The following is an 18,354-nucleotide window of genomic DNA, read 5'->3' as shown; positions in this document are numbered from 1 at the left end:
AGATCGAGAGAGAGAGAGAGAGAGAGAGAGAGAGAGAGAGAGAGAGAGAGGTTATGTACATGGTAAATCAAGCAGCTTACCAGTGTGTTTCTCCACAGAGAAGAACTTCTCCCCGTCCAGAACGCTGTACACCACCCTGGCACTGCTGCCATACGTCGGGTCATCTGCATCCGACGCTATGACCTTCATCACGGATGTTCCTATTCAGAGAGAGAGAGAGAGAGAGAGAGAGAGAGAGAGAGAGAGAGAGAGAGAGAGAGAGAATGAGAACACACACACAGGCTCAGATGAAGAGAAGTTCAGAGCCAGGCCACCTGGGATTAAGCCACAGACAGACACTGACATCTTAAAGAGTCAGGGCGAGAGAGAGGATAGTTTATGTACAACAGCAAAGCAGGTGTTTGGGGACCTCTGGGTTCTCCATGTCTGTGTGTTTGCTGCGTGTGCCTGAGTGACTGCATGCCTACTGTAGGACTTATTATACTAGAGAGAGAGAGAGAGAGAGAACAAGGTTAATGCATTGAGGAACTGGCACGCCAGGGAAACGATTCATCTCTATGTACCTAATTTTCCAAACACATTTTTTTATGTTTCAAATTACCTCTTGCCACAAAACCGCCGCAGACGGTTGCTCGGCCTCTCCCAGGCACACAAGCTGTGCTCGGAAGATGAAAGGAAAACATCAACTTATTTAACATCTCTATCTTCAAAGTCCGATATAATATAAAGGTGCATGAAATCCACAACAACAAGCAATTATCGCTGATTGCTGGCACTTATGGAAATATGGCGGTAATTTCCATAAGAACCTACTGTTCTATATTATTCGTCAGCTGTGTGCAAGCCTCAGGCAGCCAACAAACAAGCACATATTTACATTTAGTCACACGCTTTAGTTAAAGCTCAGATAAAGCCTGTAAAGCGTAATGGGCAACAGCTTCCTCTAACTGCTTTGGGAAAAGAACCAACCACTGACTATAGCCTTTTAGTGGCTGAGCTGTTTCCCTCCCTATAAATAAAAACACCTTACATTAAAAGGGCGGAAGGACAACAAATTAGGGAAAAAAATGAAAACGAGAAAAGAAAAGGCACAGAGAATCCTGGCACAGGCAGCCATGAGTCCTCAAGGACGAGGAGTCTGTCTCCATTCCCCTGGCAAGGTCCATAGGTAATTACTGACAGCTGGTGTTGTCCACCAAAGGTCACAGCTGTAGCCTCTCTCAGAGCCCTGTCATGCTACTGTCCAGCCACATAATGGCCGTATGCTAATGATGCTAATTAGCAGAACGTGTCAGAGCACTGTTTGTTTCCTGTCGTCCATTGGTGCTCCCAAGGGTCGGGGAGGGAGGAGACAGGTAAGACAGAACAGTGGATTATCATTAAAGCCACAGGGCCATTACCAGCCCAGATCACTATCCTGCTGCTGTCGCCAACAGCAGCATTCCCTCTCTTTTTACTGGAAGCTGGAAAGCTTGCATGCAAACACAGCTAGTGCCATCTATGCATATGCTCATAGAGCAGGGGTGCCCAAAAGGTAGATCGTGATCTACCAGTAGATCACACAGGCTGTGCAGGTAGAACAAATGACATGGCCCCTAAAAATATACAATTAAAAATAAATAATAAACTATTTTTGGCATCTGCCACACATTAAGGTGACTGCACTTGATTGATCGACATCAAAAAGGGCAGCGCAAACCCACAATGCAACAGGCCTACCGTGTTTTCAAAAGTGTTCACACAAACATCAATATTACAAAAAAGGAAAAGAAGTGCATTTGTATTTTCAGCAATGGGATAATATATGTATATATTTTTGGAGGGTAGATCTGGTTGAGCTGGTCATTTTGAAAGTAGCTCTCAAGTCTAGAAAGTGTGGGCAACCCTGTCATAGAGTCTAGGGCATACACATGTGAGGCAAATATTACAGTTAAATCCAACAGCAGCTGTGCTTTTCATCTCCTGCTGTACTGTACCTACCGCAGTATGTATGTATATGTGTGGTTCTTAATGCATGCTCAAACAGTATAAGTAACATAATTCACTCATTATTATCTCGCCAGAATATGCAATTAATTGGCCCATGTCTGCCTGATCCTTAGAAGATCACGCACACGATATACTGCACGGTTGGAGGAAGATCAATGGGATACAGTGTTTCTCATATTGAAAACAGAAAGCCATATAGAGACAAGGCAGTTTCATTACTGGCGACAGACAGAACCCCTGCCTTTGCTAATTCTGTCTACCTGGTTGTCTCTGTGCGTCCAGCAAAGCCATTTCCATCCATGGGATTATTCTCTTATCTTAATTTTCCCCGGGTATAACAATCAGCTCGACACTCAGCTGTTTCTGGGTCCTAGCTGGCAGCTTGGAGGAACTATATAAATGCAAATGCTACTTTATTGTGTTTATATTAAAAGGGAAGGGAAGCAGGGAGTTTGCTGCCTGCCTGGGTCATTACTAACGCTCTGGTTGGCTTCTGTTTCATTAGGAGAAGTCGTTACTAGTTGGCAGCTCTCAGATCCTACTGGTGAGGGATCTCTACAGCAGTGAGTCGTTACTAGTTGGCAGCTCTCAGATCCTACTGGTGAGGGATCTCTACAGCAGTGAGTCGTTACTAGTTGGCAGCTCTCAGATCCTACTGGTGAGGGATCTCTACAGCAGTGAGTCGTTACTAGTTGGCAGCTCTCAGATCCTACTGGTGAGGGATCTCTACAGCAGTGAGTCGTTACTAGTTGGCAGCTCTCAGATCCTACTGGTGAGGGATCTCTACAGCAGTGAGTCGTTACTAGTTGGCAGCTCTCAGATCCTACTGGTGAGGGATCTCTACAGCAGTGAGTCGTTACTAGTTGGCAGCTCTCAGATCCTACTGGTGAGGGATCTCTACAGCAGTGAGTCGTTACTAGTTGGCAGCTCTCAGATCCTACTGGTGAGGGATCTCTACAGCAGTGAGTCGTTACTAGTTGGCAGCTCTCAGATCCTACTGGTGAGGGATCTCTACAGCAGTGAGTCGTTACTAGTTGGCAGCTCTCAGATCCTACTGGTGAGGGATCTCTACAGCAGTGCTTCACAAACGTTTTAGCCCACGACGCAAAAGAGACATTTGATGTTTGCCCGGGATCTAGTGAAAATAGCAGATCTACAAGCGCACAGCATGTCGCTTCGTGCCACATTAATGAGCTTGTAGATCGGTTATTTTCACTACTTCTTTGTTGTCTAATTCGTGGAATGTCTTAAATTTGTATTTGATTTATTGAAATTACTTTCGTGAAATCATTGAATTTGTCTTTAATTCATGAAATATTTTAGACACAGAAAAATGTGTCCGTGACCCACAAATGGGTCCCGACCCACTGTTTGGGAACCAGTGCTCTACAGTAGGGATGGAAGTTTCTGAATTGACAAAAAATGTAACACAAACTGTTAAATAAGGAGAAAAACGAAGGGAAAAAAGTGTGTCTAAGTATGGCTAATGAAGACCATTTCTCATTATTAAATACATATTTTTCTCTCTCTACAGTACAGTAAATAAAGATAAAGAGCATGGTAAATTGTTCTGAGATGACACAGTAGTCGCAGCAGCAATGATTTAGCTGTTTGTCGTAATGGTGTAAAGCAGCATATAAACAAACATGTTTTCCTCTGTGCCTCTTCTTGAACACACCTTTTTTTCTCAATTCCTCAAATTACTTTTTCCTTTCTTTCTTTTTAAATTACATTTTTACCCCATTTTTTGGTGCTCATTATGCTAATTAATCCTCCCCACACATTTGTGTTGCCACTGCTGTTGTACCTACCAGTGAGGAAAGCCCACTGGGACACCACTGCAACCAGCCATGTATAAGTATTAAGTAAACATAAAGCGACGTTGTTGTATAGTGCAGCTTCACAATGTTTTCGGCAGCAGTAATTTCACTTTGTGTTTCCTAATCACAGCCAGTAGGCCACAGTAGAGCTTGCACCATTGCATGGTCTTGATGAGTAACCTACTGGTGATTATGGGCTGATAGCATTCAAAGTGGGTGTGCCAGTGCTGACAGGTGCCGCTCCAGCCCGTAAGATTAGGTGCATCGTGGTGGGCCCCCTGCTCCACCTGAGCACCCCCAATTACTCAAATTACTAATACTAAGTACCACTACCTGACATGAAGCTACAGTATAGCATGCATTACTAATACTATGTAGTAAGTACCACTACCTGACATGAAGCTATAGCATGCATTACTAATACTAAGTACCACTACCTGACATGAAGCTATAGCATGCATTACTAATACTAAGTACCACTACCTGACATGAAGCTATATCATGCATTCCCAACTAGGTTGGTGCACGTGTATAAATAAGCCATTGATTGTACTATCTAACGTTATTAGTACTCTGGTAACGGGTACTATACACTGGGGGTGTTCTAACTACACATTGGGTATTGCATAACCTGGTGCGGCATGCATTCCCAACTTGTATCGTTCCCAACTTTCCCAAAAGTGTTCCTGACTTGCGTGGTCAGGAAGGGCATTGGTCTAGTTTATATGAATAATTGCTTATTTTCTTGACACTACATTGAGAGGAAGCTCAAAGTGCAAGAATGTTTGCAATGTTACGATCAGCTCTATTGCATATGCAGGTGAAAATGAAAGCCTTGCTGTATTTGTCTTGCATCCCTAAAATAAAGTGTTCCACTTGGGAATCACAGTCGTTGTCATTGTCTCTCATGACGGGGCAGCAGCAGCATGCAGGCGGGTACTGACTCAACATGATGTCTGTGTCCATCTCTATTAGGTGTCTGAAGTGGGACCCAAATTGGACATCCATGTCCCCAATCTCACTCCCTATAGAACTTGTTCCCTGTTCAAACAGTCCAAGCTAATTATGTTCGCCTGGCAATGTCATAAAAGTTACATTAAAACGCTGAAGCTCCAATTCTGTCATTAGTGTTCTCTTCTCTCACCTGCTTCAGTTAAAGTTGTCTCTTCGCTCTGCAAGTAAGTTGCATATAACCCCTGAGGCCTAGATCAGGGCTGCTGAGCTCACAGCCATCTGCATACTGCCCAACAGGCTTAATGTAGAAGTGGATATGGCTTAGCTATTTCAATAGGATTCAATAACAGGGAGAACTAGAAAAAGTGCCCTTCTGGGCACAGGTCTCCACCAGTGTGTGTGATGTTTGGCAAAATGTTGAGGAGTAATATATAAACGTGTGTGTGTGTGTGTGTGTGTGTGTGTGTGTGTGTGTGTGTGTGTGTGTGTGTGTGTGTTTGTGTGTGACGCGGCTTGGCCTGTTGTAGCGCCACCATGAGACTGATTTGAAAACTGTCAATTGGCATTTCTTCCTCAGCCTAGTGGGTATATGCATGCACAGTTTCACCGCAATCGGACGCTGCGTTGAGTAGTTGTGGCGATTTGTACAAAACGGGCTACTCCTGAAAAGTTTAGAAGCCAATCGTAGCCAATGAGGGTGGATTATGAGAAATCAAACAAACCCGTCTTGATCACATGACTATGGAGAGCATGTGTACTGATTTGCGTGACATTTGGATAAAATCTGAAGGAGTAATATTAGAAAATGTGTTTTACATATGTCGGCCTCCTGGTGGCGCTATAAAGAGCAGATGTGAAAAATTCCAGGCAAAGGTTTTTCCTTGGCCTCTAGGGAGTTGGCATACAAAGTTATCCACAGATCCATGCAGTTAGAGGTAAAAACACTTTTCGGCCAGTTTTAGCGCCACCATGAGGCTGAGTTGAAAATGTTCACGTGGCATTTCTTCCTCGGCCTAGTGGGAATGTGCGTGCACAATTTCACGGAAATCACACGATGTGTTCATGATTTGCAGCATTATGTTTGAAACTGAGCACTCCTGCGAACTTTGGAAGCCAATCTTAGCCAATCAGGATGGAGTCTGAGAAATCTGAAAGACCCGTTTCGTTGAATGGCTCTAGAGAGACTGTGTACCAATTTGTGTGATGTTTGGACAAAATCTGTAGGTGTACTGTCCAAAAACTTGTTTTGCACAAAGCGGCCTCCTGGTGGCGCTATAACAGGCCGTTCTGGAAATTCTGGGGCAGAGGTTCATCGTTGGCATCCAGGGAGTGTGTGTGCAAAATGTGGCATTGACCGGGTTAACGGTGCCAGAGATTAGCTGTTCACAGACGGACACACGGACGGACGGACACGCGGACACACGGACACACGGACGGACGGACGGAGTGCAAAACATACTCTCTCCCCATGCCTTCGGCCTGGTGGAGACAACAATGTGTTCATTACAGACCATGTTATAGTATTGTTATTGTTGGTTGTTTGCTGCCAGTTATAATGATCTATTCCTGTCGTTAGAAGGCCTGACTGAGACGTGAATAAGCTACTAATGATAACACAGAAGGGGTTACAAACCATGTACTTACTGTAAGTAACCCTACACTGGTTAATGAGGTGGAATAAGGTCACTCTTTAACCCTACACTGGTTAATGAGGTGGAATAAGGTCACTCTTTAACCCTACACTGGTTAATGAGGTGGAATAAGGTCACTCTTTAACCCTACACTGGTTAATGAGGTGGAATAAGGTCACTCTTTAACCCTACACTGGTTAATGAGGTGGAATAAGGTCACTCTTTAAGTAACCCTACACTGGTTAATGAGGTGGAATAAGGTCACTCTTTCCAAGGTATTGGTTTCTTTCCAATGTTTGGGTAATGTATAATTTCAATCGATCACACTTTAAGACAAGCACAAAATACCAATGCATTGGATTAGGAAGAAATAAACAAATATGGATTTTAATTAAAACCTAATTTTGGGGGCCATCTCCTGTGAAATAAAGTGAGGAAGATTTTCCTTCGAGGGAGGACAGTGATAGCTTTATATCGGCCCCTACCGACTAAGATTTATGCATGAGTTCTGTTTAATGGTATCAACACAGGCGGTTGGAATGGCTTCCCCTCACCATTTCAGCACTCTGGGAGAGACGGTTTAATTACCGATAGGCGAGCCACAGGAGTGCACCATGTGTGAAGACACTAGACTGACAGCTATTTAAGAGGCAGCCTCGTAAAAGAGATTTGTGCCCAACTCGACTGGTGCGGTGGCGACACTGGCTCCGGCGGAGGGGGCATAACGGCTGAGCTGGTGACTTTCTCTCCGGCTTCCTCCCGCCTTAATCTGCAGGACTGAGTGCTCCCCGCCCGCATTATGGATCATTTTAGTAAAGACATAAAAGCTGAGGTGTTTTCACATGAAAGGTTATTTCTTCACTACTTCCAACGTGATTCATTCCTATCATCATTCCTAACATCCACATAAATGCACATAAAGAGGGGGGGGGGGGGGGGGGGCATGTGGCAGACAGAGAGAGGGACAGCTTAAAGCGCAAATAACATGCATTTTAAAACTGCTTTTAATATTTAATATCATATTGTCTATGTCCCTCAAAGTTATTTCTAATGGTTTGAGCCTTAATCACAACTCTGATATGCAGTCCTTGTCATTTCTTTCTGGACTTTGAAAGCAGTTTTAGCTGCAGTACCACAATGTCCTGAGGTGGTGGGGGTGCTGATATGCAGATTATTTAATATTTGAGTCATTATAATACTGATAATACTGATGCTAGATAAACCCAGGCTTGTTTCCATTCCATGCCAGCTTGGAAAATCAACAATGGTGGACATTGTAAACAAAGTGGAAATGCAAATTTGGAACTGCAGACTGTAGAAGAGGAGGAATTATACAAAGTAGGGTGACATTGATGACATCACGATGAGGACAAAATCAGTTGAGCTGTTCCTGAGAGCAATTTCCATTAAACCACCTATATTATATGAAAGCCTGATTGTTCAACATTGGTTATTTGTGGGGATAGAAAACACATATGGGAGCCCCAAAAACACAAAATAAATTGAAGGTTGAATTTTATGTTATAGGTCCTTTAATTAAATCTCGACCGTAAAATGATGCCGTCTCCTTTAAATCATCTTATAAAGACATGGCCCTAGTTAAACTGCCTGGTGAACTACAAGGTCTAAAGACATGGCCCTAGTTAAACTGCCTGGTGAACTACAAGGTCTAAAGACATGGCCCTAGTTAAACTGCCTGGTGAACTACAAGGTCTAAAGACATGGCCCTAGTTAAACTGCCTGGCGAACTGCAAGGTCTAAAGACATGGCCCTAGTTAAACTGCCTGGTGAACTGCAAGGTCTAAAGACATGGCCCTAGTTAAACTGCCTGCAGTGCCTGGTGAACTACAAGGTCTAAAGCACATGGAGCAAGTGCAAATGGTCGTGTCCAACTCCAGTTATGCTAGTTTAATGGCATATAATCTGGGTGCAAAGGGGTCGTGTTTAGTTTCTAAATGAATCATGGGAGTGTCTCCCATTCCCTTTAGCCAGGTGCACCTGCACAATGCTATTTAAGCAGGTTGGAGGAGACGTGACCAGGAAATGGGTGCTGCTGCTCATGCACATCTATGGGAGCAGCAGGTATCCACCAAACAGGAGGTAGCGGTGACTGTGAGCAAGCATGTCCATCTTCTGACATCACCAGAACGGATGTCTGGTGATGTCAAAGTGATATGAGATGGACAAAACACAAGCTCTCTGCTCAACAAAAACATAAAGTGGAAACAGGAGGTGGACCACGGCTATGCTGGGAATATTAAGGGATTTCAGTTCAGAAGCGTTCACTAATATTAATTCCTGTAGTGTGTCTGAAATTTATGTCCAAGAAACATCTTTGAAATCTTGACATTTGAACTTTAATATTTACATGCTCAGCTTACTGCATGGCAATTCATTCACACCAAGAATGATAATTTGAACTATAATGATGATGATGTGAACATCCACACTGATTAACTAACGTTCTGTAACCACTGGCTGTGTCGGAGCCTCAACATGTATATTGATGACTTCTCCAATATTCATAGTTATCATTATAGTTAATGTTCTTGGTGTGGATGGAGGCAGATAAAGAACACCAGAAGGGCATATGTTCACAAAATGCTTTAAAGATGAGAGGTCCTTGAACAGATTTCATAGTCGATTGGATATTCCTTTGAACGTGTTTTCTATCAGCAATAAAGTGTACTTATTGAAATAAACACCCCGCCTCTCTATCTCTCCTCCTCCATGGTGCTGAAAGACACACACCAACCAGTAGATACATTTTAACTGGTATCTCATTCTCATGGTGAGTCTCACAGCAATTGCATCTGCAATGTTTAATGTGAGTAATGTGTTGAATGTTACGCCCTGTACATTTGGATGAGTTCTGATTATAAGCAGAGTGCGTTATATTTATAAGCAGAGGTGAGCTTAACATCGCACGCTTTAAATTGTGGGTAAGTCTACAGATCTCAGGGAAAACTGTTTTAAAAATGTGGGTCATGTGATAAAATCAATGCTTTTAATAGCGTTTCACAGTGCGTTCCCTTTACTGCTACATCTGCAGAGTGGATGTGGTCTGTTTTTTCTTCCTATACATATTCTACATGTCATTCTGACTTTCAGTCAATTACAATAACCTTGATTTTTCATTGTATAGCGTTCTCCATATTTGTTTCATTTGGGAGCTAGGATCTCTGGAAGCACTTAGTGTAGGCAGTTTTACAATGATATTGTAAAACTGCCTACACCTTTGACACAGCAGCATTTGACACAGTGAACCACCAGCTGCTCCTAGACACCCTAGCTGATCTAGGCATTGGTGGGACGGCACTAAAGTGGTTCTCCTCCTACCTAACCGACCGGACCTACCAGGTTTCTTGGAAAGGTTTGCTATCATCCCCCATATGATATGATGATGCATATCCTTGTAATTGTTTATAGGGAGTATACGTGAGTTTGCCATGTTGGACGTCTCTGTTGGGGGTGGGGCAGAGTTAGCTGTTCAAACACTTTTTTCAATTGTATAAAACATGAGAATGCCAAATTAACATAAGTTGTCCTCTGAAGGTGAGGCGAAGGTTGCGAAACGCCCGCGGACACGCAGAAAATAGAGCAAAAAGGATTCACACGCGGAGCTTATGCACAACCTGCACACCGAGTTCCATTGGTTATAGTGGCAGCGTCAATGCTGTCCCCAGTGTAGCCCGGGCCTTAGGCATTGCAAAAGTAGAAAGAAGAAAAAAATCCCCAATGCTAGTTTCACACCTCAGGCAGCGGTCAGAAGTTGCTTTATAGATTTGTACATACAGTACATTGCATTGCTATAAATAAACACACACACACACACACACACACACACACACACACACACACACACACACACACACACGCACACTGACCTAAAAAAGTTCCTAGCCATCCCAATGAAAGCAAAGTGACATATATAATGCAGTTCTTCTTCAGGTAGTACAGTGTTTTCTCATCTTCTGTGTACTACTTTCAAAGGTAAATCATGTTCTCACATCCCGAGCCTCACGGCAAGCATTTATCCAACCACACAGCCCCACCCCCAGGCCTTTTAGCTGTTCCACCTCCTACTATGTTTGGCCTTTACAAACTGCACAGGTCTAAGTGGACTCCATGAATACTATTCAACCATTCAGTGGGCCACAGGGCGTCGTCAGGGCTTCACTACATTAGAGGAATTTGAAAAGTAAAAGCCCTCCTCATTTTAAATGGACAGACCTGTGCCTCTCAGCAAATGGACAGCTTTTAACATGGCAGGTGATTTACATTACGGTGACATCCACTTTTGGAAAATAAAGAGGTTGGCGAACCATAATGAGAAACATGATGACCCCCACAGTTTTTAAGTGAGAAACCATTTATCAAAGAGGTCTATATGTAGAGTACAGCCTGCAACACTTCATTTGAGAGAGATATGCATGGCGGCAATGAACCGAACAGCTGCATGCAAACCACGGTAAAACAAACAGAAGAAGAAGAAGAAAAAGAAGAAGAAGAAGAAGAAGAAGAAGAAGAAGAAGAAGAAGAAGAAGAAGAAGAAGAAGAAGAAGAAGAGAGAGATATGGATCTCTCTGTCCAATTAGCCATTGTCCAAAATGTTATCACTGAAGTAATAGTACAATATTTGGAGTAGAAGTAAAAGTATTGGAAATTGAAAATACTCAAGTAAAGTACGGTACTTAAATGTACTTAGTTACTATACACCACTCAAGCCTCATGGTAAATGGTAATATAGCGCCTTTATCCAAGGCCCTTTACATAGATTGTGCATTACATTCACCCATTCACTCACACATTCATACACCGATTGCAGCGGAAGCCATGCAAGGTACCAACCAGCACATCGGGAGCAATTTGGGGTTCAGTGTCTTGCCCAAGGACACTTCGACATGTAGACAGGAGGAGCCGGGATTCGAACCGCCGACCCATGGATCATTGGACGACCTGGTCAACCTCTTGAGCCACAGTCGCCCCATCATTCATCATTAATTTATTGACAGTTCACTTTGCCTGTCCTCATCATTGAGTTAACCAAGGCTAAACAAAAACAGCTTTTGAATGATGTGTAAACTATTTTAATCTTTAGTAGCAGATGCCAGTCAAACAGACAGACAGACAGGCAGGCCAGGCCGCTGCCACTGCCCAGTCTCTGCCCAGTCTCTGTGTGTGTGTGTGTGTGTGTGTGTGTGTGTGTGTGTGTGTGTGTGTGTGTGTGTGTGTGTGTGTGTGTGTGTGTGTGTTGTGTGTGTGTGTGTGTGTTACTCTGAAAATGAATATGCCCAAGGCAGCTTCCTGATTACTTTCTCATTATAATGGCAGAGCGTTTGTCATGGCGCTGGGCTCTACGGTTGGCCATGAAACAGCAAAGTAAGCATAGCTCTAGTGTGGCTATAATGCTTGCAACCTGCTGCAAGTCTAAAGCCTCGCTTCACATCAATGGTTCTCACATTTGTCCGATTAGGTTGCACACGATCATTATCCTTAACTCCATGGAATTGATTGGCCCAACAGGTGCGATGGCACCACTACAAAGGCAATTAGATCAATGCTTGTTCAAGTGTCAGATAGAATTCAGACCAGTTGCACTAATATACGAATAGTATCATTTAACACCAGGAGACGATGGATTCGTCATTACCTCCTGCAAAGACGTTATTATTAGACATTACTAAACAGCCCAACGGTGACAACAAATAAATAGGCACACAATAGTCACAAAAACAGGATATTTTGCTGCTATAAATTATTTAAGTGCAATATAGGCTTGTGCAATAACATGAAGTATGGTTGTGTGTGTGCATTTGTTGTACTAGTTTTATAGATTTTTAGCTTTTAGTGATTTGATGAACTGATCGGTTGGCACTTTTAATTTCGTTATACACATTGCAATGACAATAAACATCTATTCTATTCTATTCTTTCTTACAATACTGTTTAATATTACTGCGTGTGAACTTTGTGAAGATAGTGATTTCAAGTCAACCTTTTTTTGAGGGGCGCTAGCCACTCATAAACAGCTTTTTGTCATAACTCGTGTCACATTTGCCATTGACAATGAAAGGCGAATTCACGTCAGATGTGTCTGAGCAAATCGGCTAACCGGCTATGTATATCATTCTCGTTAATATTATTTGCGTCGGTATAACATGACCGAGAAGTGGTATAGTGTGGTGTAATGCCCCACACTTACCCGAGACGTGAAAGAACTAGGCCATGTGGAGGAGGTCGGCGAAGATGATAAGAGCGCCCCTCACTTTTGAGTGGTACAACCACTCCTAGACAGCTATGTGTGTCCCTGGGTCTGTCCCTTGGTCCCTGGCTGGCTGTGTTCAAGCACGAAAATCCACCACACGGTAGGGCTGTCAGTTCACCTCTATAATCCAATTCGAATTTCATTGCTTCATTATTTGTAATTTTCGAAAATATTCGAATATTTACATTGTTTATTTTAGCTCATATTTAGCCTATAATAATACACAGAATAACAAGGTTGACGATGCACGTTCTGTCCACTAGAGGGCCCCCCCATCCAAACGACAAAGCAGTACTTTCAGCACATGTAATAATGGTTGTCACGGCACAAAATAGCGTTTAAACTGTTGTTTTATTGAGAACAGTGCACTCAGCACGGTCAGATTGTTGTCTGTCTATAGTGCAAATGCATTTCATCATCCTAGCCTGCTTTATCCTGGGTTCGTCCATCTCCGCCAACGCTGCAAATTCAACGGGGTGTATTGTGGCAGCATGATTTCTCAGGTTGCTTGTTGTTGTGTGGTATTTCATTTCGACCCGGCATAGTCTGCAGATGGCGTGATCTCTTGTCGTAACTTTTCCGTTTTTGGATGGAAAACCAAAAATCCTCCACACATCACTCCTAAAATGTTCAGGTGTGGTTATCTCTGGTGCAGCCTGAGACGATTCCTCCCCGTCGCTTTGAGCCTCTGCCATGTTTGTGTTTACGATCCGCGCTTGCTAAAGTTGCTTGTTGTCTCGCTCAGGTACTACTGTTGATATCACGTGACCGGACGTGCACCTTTTCACATGCAGTGGAAGCGGCCGGGGAGATTTCACAGCGGTATATTCGTTACTCAATACATTTAGTGAGCGGGTAAAATAATATAAAACAAAATAAAAATATGAAATAGAATTAATAAATGATAAAAGCTCCATTCGAATGGCAATTTTAGCTTTCGAATATATATATATTTTTTAATATTCGAATTTCTTTCATATTATGAAATTCGTTCTGACAGCCCTACCACACGGTAACTCTGTCATTTCTCAACCATTTCGGACGCTGGACAGCTCGCTGGAACCGGGCCGCCCCTCTGGGCGCGTTACTGTGGGTCAGGAACTTCCGGGGACCCCCACACAGAGTTGCACCACTCACTTCACACGGGTGTGATTTTTTTCTTCCACATTATTCAGACTATTTTGTGTAATTCCCAACTGGGCATTCGTTTCCCCTGCATCCTCCTCACTGCAGACACTGCAGAGCTGCACAGAAAGCCTGTCTATATTTTGGAACTCCTGCTAATGACGCTCGCTCATGTATTGAGGTGTGTGCCCACCTGTTGGTGCCATCAGTCCTGCAGCTGACAGGCAAGCGGGTGGGCAACGTGAAACAGCTACAAACAGCAGGTGGGCAACGTGAAACAGCTACAAACAGAAGGTGAGTGATGTCTAGCGTATGTCAGCCCGTCCAGCTCTACGCACACACACCGCAACACTGATTAGCATAGTTTAAGTAATTCAATTCAATACAGTACGTTTTAACAGCGGGCGACAGCCTAGTGTATTTTCCGAAAGTGCATTATTTGTCTATGGGATGCGGCAACTACTGGCGATAGCAAGCGAAGAGGTGATAGTCGAAAAGTGGGCGGAGGAACGTCGTTCAAAAACAGGAAAATATTTTATCTTTGGACGACATCGTCCGACGATAGCCAATCAATGCGCACACACACACACCCACACACACCCACACACACACTCTTATCCCATTAGGTCAGTTGCTCCAGTTCTATGTTTTAAACATGACCCAGGGACACACATAGCTGTCTAGGAGTGGTTGCAGGCTGTGAAGTGGAAGTGATTTGAACAGGGGGAGGTGCTGAAGGGTGTATTAGCATTAGTTAATGAACATTCACTTCAACAAACCCTGGTCCCTATAACTGGGTTTTTCTCTCCCTCTTCTCTTTGTGGATAAGATAAGTTAAAGCTTCTGCCGGTTTTGTATAGTCTTCGTCTTGTGTTCTTTCAATTTGCTTAGTCTGTTATTATATTCATTATTTATTTTATTTTTATTATTTTTGGGGGGAGGGGTCAACTATTTTATTGCTTCCCGTCTGTTTCACCCGCTCGTCTTTTTAAGAAAGCAGTGTAGGCAGAAACGCTCATGGTCTGGATCATGCTGAAGAAGCAGGAATTAATTCTAATCAGGCAGCGAAGAGACATTCCATTTAGTCTTGCATCTGGGTGTCGCACGCACGCACGCACGCACGCACGCACGCACGCACGCACGCACGCACGCACCTGCACTGACAGTATTGTCCCATGCATGCTTCCATGCACGCACACAATAGCACATACTGTAATAGCACATAATAGCATTCTTACATTTTATGCCTATAAGGTTTGCTTTTGCAAGACTGTGCTATCGTTTGACAACCCTCCCAGAAGAAAATTGCAGTCTGCGTCCTCTCGACTGAGGATTGAGATCTCTAACGAGATGCTAATGACCCTCGCCACAACCCCAGAACCTGACTCACAATCTTTCTTACCTGCTTTTCTTTCCACATATTGTGCATTTTCACCAAGATAAGATCTGCTACTCTAGCTCACAGCATATAATAATCTAGATGAAGGGCTTTTGTCTGCAAGAGTGAAAACATGACATTTGCACTGTGTGAATGGTTTCTCCTCATTCAGAGTGCACTCAGCATTACATTCTGCTCTTCCTTGTGTGTCAATTTGCTCTTATCCATGTATCTCTTAACACGTTAATGGCGCTGGGTACAGATGACGAGCAGGCTCGTCTTAAGGCGTTTGATATCGCTATAGCATTGTTTATAGTTTGATATCGCTATAGCATTGATATCGCTATAGCATTGATATCGCTATAGCATTGATATCGCTATAGCATTGATATCGCTATAGCATTGCCTCGATGGGTTTCATTTTTTGAACCGCTCCGGTTGCTATGCACGGTTGCCAGGGCCACATTGCTTGTGTCTCAACAGCCATTAGCTTCTGTTTTAGGCCGCGCCTTTGCAGGCTTTTTTTTCGGAAACTAATGCGTCCGTGGTGTTGACCAGATCGGCGATGTTAGGATGTCTTTTCAGCTCGGTAGCATTAACGCTAATACATTAGCATCCAAGACGGAAGCCAAAACCGGACACGAGTCATAGGGGAATAGCCTGAAAACACCCGGGACCCTGAAGCACCACCACTTATATCCACCACATGGGACTCAATGTGTTAATGATGGGTGAGGACGAGGCCACGATGCTCATCAGAGAGTAGAGCAGAACAGTGGAAACCCCCTGGTCCCTAATCCTGTCCAACTGTAAAGTACAGTACAGTACAGTACAGTACAGTACAGTACAGTACAGTACAGTACAGTACAGTACAGTACAGTACAGTACAGTACAGTACAGTACAGTACATCTCTCAGTCGATATGCTCTCATCTCTCAGTTCCTTGATAGCTAGGCAACAGCTCAGACACTCTGTAACTCTGTAACTCTCTGTACCTTCCTCCTCCTATCTGAGATTGATTTCCCTGTCGCATTTTATCTGCTATCTCTCTTCACCATTATTTTGTGTTCTTTTTTTTAACCACATGAACCCTAGCATTGCTTTTCTGGGCATGTCATAACAGGCCAACATTTGACAAAAACAGACAACTTGTAGATTGCCTGTAGGCCAAGTAGAGACCCCTGGGTTGTTCCACAACAAATTTAGGGTTTAAGTGGTTAATATGGAGGAGAATCCTACCATGACACTCTCCTTTGCCTCTTCTCCTCTCTGTGACAACGTTTCAGCACGTCCAGGACAAAGGAAACAGGAAAACATGAAGACAAATCATCGTACTTACCTATCGGCGATAGTTCAGGCACGCTGCCGATGTACGGTCCTTCCAGGAACTTGGGCTCGCTGTCGTTGATGTCCTGGACCTTGATGACGAACTCGGACTCGGGTTCCAGCGGGTCGTCAGAGAGCCGGTCTCGGGCCTGCGCGCGCAGAGTGTAGAAGGCCTTCTCCTCGCGGTCCAGCCGCTCCGTGGCGTGGATGTCTCCCGTCAGCTCGTCGATGATGAAGATGGTGCCCGCTCCCTCCCCGGAGACGATGTACTTGATGTTCCCTTCGCCCTCATCCGAGTCCGTGTGGATCTGAAAATGGATGCAATTAAAACTTTGCTTTTCTTTGTTTGTTTTGTTTTCAATAAAAACAATTACATGACATGACATTACATTATCTGGCTTCAGCTTATTAAAAGTAATTCATTTAGAAAGGTTGAAATCCCTGTACATTTCTAACAGCACTGGCCCATATCAATGGAGTGAAGCTCCAATGTAACGAACTACCACTGTGGATAGCAGTGCTTTATGTGAATGATTATTTCCACATAATGACATCTGGAGATTGAAACATGACCACAAGGCGTACGACACGGCGTGTTTCAACCGCCTCCATTTTCTCATCTATTTCCCAGCAGCCAATGCAGCTTAAGGTCCATTCTCAACTCCCCCTGGGCCAGCCATCATCACACTGCCATGAAAAAAAGGGGGAAAAGACAGCAGTTCCTATGATGATTTACACCGTCTCCACACGGCATGCCCTTCACAGGATATGATGCCCAAACTAGAAAAAGTGCCCTTCTGGGCACAGGTCTCCACCAGGAGGATAGGAGTGTGTGTGATGCTTGGCCTGTTGTAGCGCCACCATGAGGCTGATTTGAAAACTGTCAAGTGGAATTTCTTCCTCAGCCTAGTGGGAATATGCATGCACAGTTTCACCGCAATCGGACGCTGCGTTGAGTAGTTGTGGCGATTTGTACAAAACGGGTACAAAACGGGCTACTCCTGAAAAGTTTAGAAGCCAATCGTAGGCAATGAAGGTGGATTATGAAAAATCAAAGTCTTGATCACATGACTATGGAGAGCATGTGTACTGATTTGCGTGAAATTTTGATAACATCTGAAGGAGTAATATTAGAAAATGTGCTTTACATATGTCGGCCTCCTGGTGGCGCTATAAAGAGCAGATGTGAAAAATTCCAGGCAAAGGTTTTTCCTTGGCCTCTAGGGAGTTGGCATACAAAGTTATCCACAAATCCGTGCAGTTGGAGGTAAAAACACTTTTCGGCCAGTTATAGCGCCACCATGAGGCTGAGTTGAAAATGTTCACGTGGCATTTCTTCCTCGGCCTAGTGGGAATGTGCGTGCGCAATTTCACAGAAATCACACGATGTGTTCATTATTTGCAGTATTTTGTTTGAAACTGAGCACTCCTGCGAACTTTGGAAGCCAATCTTAGCCAATCAGGATGGAGTCTGAGAAATCTGAAAGACCCATTTCGTTGAATGGCTCTAGAGAGACTGTGTACCAATTTGCGTGATTTTTGGACAAAATCTGTAGGTGTACTGTCCAAAAACTTGTTTTGCACAAAGCGGCCTCCTGGTGGCGCTATAACAGGCCGTTCTGAAAATTTTGGGGCAGAGGTTCATCGTTGGCATCCAGGGAGTGTGTGTGCCAAATTTGGCATCGACCGGGTTAACGGTGCCGGAGATTAGCTGATTAACACGGACGGACGGACGGACACACGGACGGACGGACGGAGTGCAAAACATACTCTCTCTCATGCCTTCGGCCTGGTGGAGACAATTAGGAGATCAAAGTCATTTCAGAGATTGTTAAAGGTGGGGAAGTGTAGTGTAGCTGCCGA

The 18,354-nt window shown here is 43.8% G+C and overlaps 1 protein-coding gene across 3 annotated transcripts in view; it reads right to left on the bottom strand.

The window, feature by feature from the left end:
- Positions 1 to 18,354, bottom strand: part of LOC306929392 (cadherin-22-like) — a 125,971-nt gene that overhangs the window by 84,973 nt on the left and 22,644 nt on the right. For all 3 annotated transcript variants that reach the window (XM_079509910.1, XM_079509909.1, XM_079509911.1), the window contains exons 2-3: positions 16,505 to 16,799; positions 81 to 200 (exon numbers count right to left, since the gene is read on the bottom strand). In XM_079509910.1, coding sequence (XP_079366036.1) covers positions 81 to 200; positions 16,505 to 16,799 — 415 coding nt within the window. The remainder of the gene's footprint in view (positions 1 to 80; positions 201 to 16,504; positions 16,800 to 18,354) is intronic.

The sequence above is a fragment of the Electrona antarctica genome (assembly GCF_951216825.1).
Source record: "Electrona antarctica genome assembly, chromosome: 9".
NCBI classification, from domain to species: Eukaryota; Metazoa; Chordata; class Actinopteri; order Myctophiformes; family Myctophidae; genus Electrona; species Electrona antarctica.
The sequence above is the reverse complement of the archived record's forward strand: the minus strand, read 5'-3'. Positions and strand labels throughout refer to the sequence as shown.